Source organism: Aureococcus anophagefferens (assembly GCF_000186865.1).
Source record: "Aureococcus anophagefferens unplaced genomic scaffold AURANscaffold_211, whole genome shotgun sequence".
Taxonomy (NCBI): Eukaryota; class Pelagophyceae; order Pelagomonadales; family Pelagomonadaceae; genus Aureococcus; species Aureococcus anophagefferens.
This window is the reverse complement of record NW_008705750.1, coordinates 1-1,997: the sequence shown is the minus strand read 5'-3', so window position 1 is coordinate 1,997 and position 1,997 is coordinate 1. Positions and strand designations below refer to the sequence as shown.

General features: G+C 71.5%; 1 protein-coding gene across 1 annotated transcript; it reads left to right on the top strand.

The window, feature by feature from the left end:
- Positions 1 to 68: 68 nt before the first annotated feature.
- On the top strand, positions 69 to 1,387 carry AURANDRAFT_68551 (hypothetical protein; the record flags this gene model as incomplete). Its single annotated transcript, XM_009044251.1, has 2 exons — positions 69 to 1,079; positions 1,280 to 1,387. The coding sequence occupies 2 exons, from the start codon at positions 69 to 71 to the stop codon at positions 1,385 to 1,387; spliced, it is 1,119 nt and encodes a 372-aa protein (XP_009042499.1).
- Positions 1,388 to 1,997: the final 610 nt, after the last annotated feature.

The following is a 1,997-nucleotide window of genomic DNA, read 5'->3' as shown; positions in this document are numbered from 1 at the left end:
CCAAGGTGCCGAGCGGCTACTACGACCTCTTGTACACGAGCCACGTCATGGAGCACATGCCGAACCCCATGCTCGCGCTGCGCCACTGGCTGCGGGTGCTGCGACCCGGCGGCCTCTGCGTGACGATGCTGCCCGACCCGTGCGAGCGCGGCCTCATGGACCGCGCGCGCCTCGCGCTGCCGGCGGCCCACTTCGTCGCCGAGTTCGAGAGCGGCGAGACGACCCAGCACTCGGTCCTCGACGACCACGGCCTGGAGATCGCGCTGTCCGCGACGCGGTACGCGGAGCTCGCGATCAACAACGGCCGCCGCGCCGACGCGCTCGCGGAGCTGCGCGGCGCCGAGGCCTACCTCGCGTCGACGACCTCCAACGGCTTCCAGGCGTCCGTGAACGTGCGCCTCAAGGCCGAGCACATGGTCAAGATGGCCAGGTTCGTCGCGAACGCGATCCCCGACTTCCCGCCGCTGAACGTGTCCCACGTGTCGCCGAAGCGCCTCCGGGACACGGTGGACTCGCTGCGCCAGGGGAACCAGGAGCTCGGCCACGTCCACGTCTGGTCCCACGCGACGCTCGTGGATTATCTTCTGGCGGCGGAGAAGGCCGTGCCCGACGACGCGCACTTCGTGGCTTTGGCGGCCGAGGTCTGCGGCATGCCCTACGGCCCGGCGCAGCCCCTCGACGACGCGCCGCACACGGAGTACCGCATCGTCCTCCAGCGCGCGATCCCGCGGCGCGAGGGCCCGCGGAGCGAGCCCGACGGATCCCGGGGGCCGCACGTCGACCTCGGCAAGCGGTGGATCGTCATGGCGGCGCTGTCGCGGCGCTACCAGGCGGGCCACGCGCGGGCCTGGCCCGTGCTCCTCCCCGCGCGGGACCACGCGGGCGGGAGCCCCGGGAGCCGCTTCCCGCCCGCGGATCTGGCGGACCTCTTCCCGAAGAAGCGCGCGGACGGGCGGCCCGCGCGCTGGGCGGACCCGCCGCCGCGGGGCCGCCAGCGCGGGCCCCTCGCGGGCATCCCGAACCCGATCCTCCCCGGCGGCGGGCTCCACCCGGCCTACGCGAAGCTCGACATCTCGCCGGTGGAGATCAGGGCAGGACAAGGGTGATTCAACGCCGCTTCAACGTGAGTGTTCCGCGCGCGCCCGTTCTAGAAAAAGCATCCACGCTTCGAGACCGTTCCGAGAGATGATCGCTCGTCCAAAAATCAGCCGAAACGAGTGGAAAACGGCCGAGATAGGAGCCTTTGAAGTTGGGAATTTCGCACTCTTGTCCTGCCCAGGTGGAGATGGAGGTCCTCGAGCACGCGGCGAAGATCGCCGCGACGCTCGGCGACGACGACGACGACGACGACATGATGGCGCCGCCGCCGGGCGCCGACGCGCCCTAGGCGCCCGCCGACCCTCCGTCCGGGGCTCGCTCGTACATGTTACTCCGCGCCGAACGGATCCGCGGCCCTGCCGAGGCCCGGCCCGGCGATGGACACGTGGTAGCGCAACGCGTCGTCGCAGGAGATGACGACGGCCTTGACGAGGATCCCCGCCGGCGAAGGTCGCCGCGAAGTCGACCTTGGACGGGTCCATCTCGCCCGGCGGCAGCGCGTCCTCGCGGCGCAGCGCGGCGCGCGCGGGGAAGTCGACGAGCGCGCCGTCCGCGGCGACGACGTCCAGGTTCACCTGCATGGCGCCGACGCGCGACACGGTCCCGACGACGACCGTGCCGACGCCGATGGCCGGCCGCGACCCGGCGCGCGCGACGCGCACGACGCCGTCGGCGCCGACGGTCAGGCTCCCGACGAGCGACGCGACGATGGCGCCGTCGCGCACGTAGGTGCCCGCGCCGCTGGTCTGCGTTGTCGTGGAGCCGACGACGTCGCCGGGCACGACGATGGGCGGAGCGGTGGCCATGGCAGCCATAATCGCGTTTCAAGGTTGGCTTCACTGAGCCTTCATTCGCCAATCTGTGGCAATGTGTGGCAAGTTAGGCCCAGCTAAGCTCTT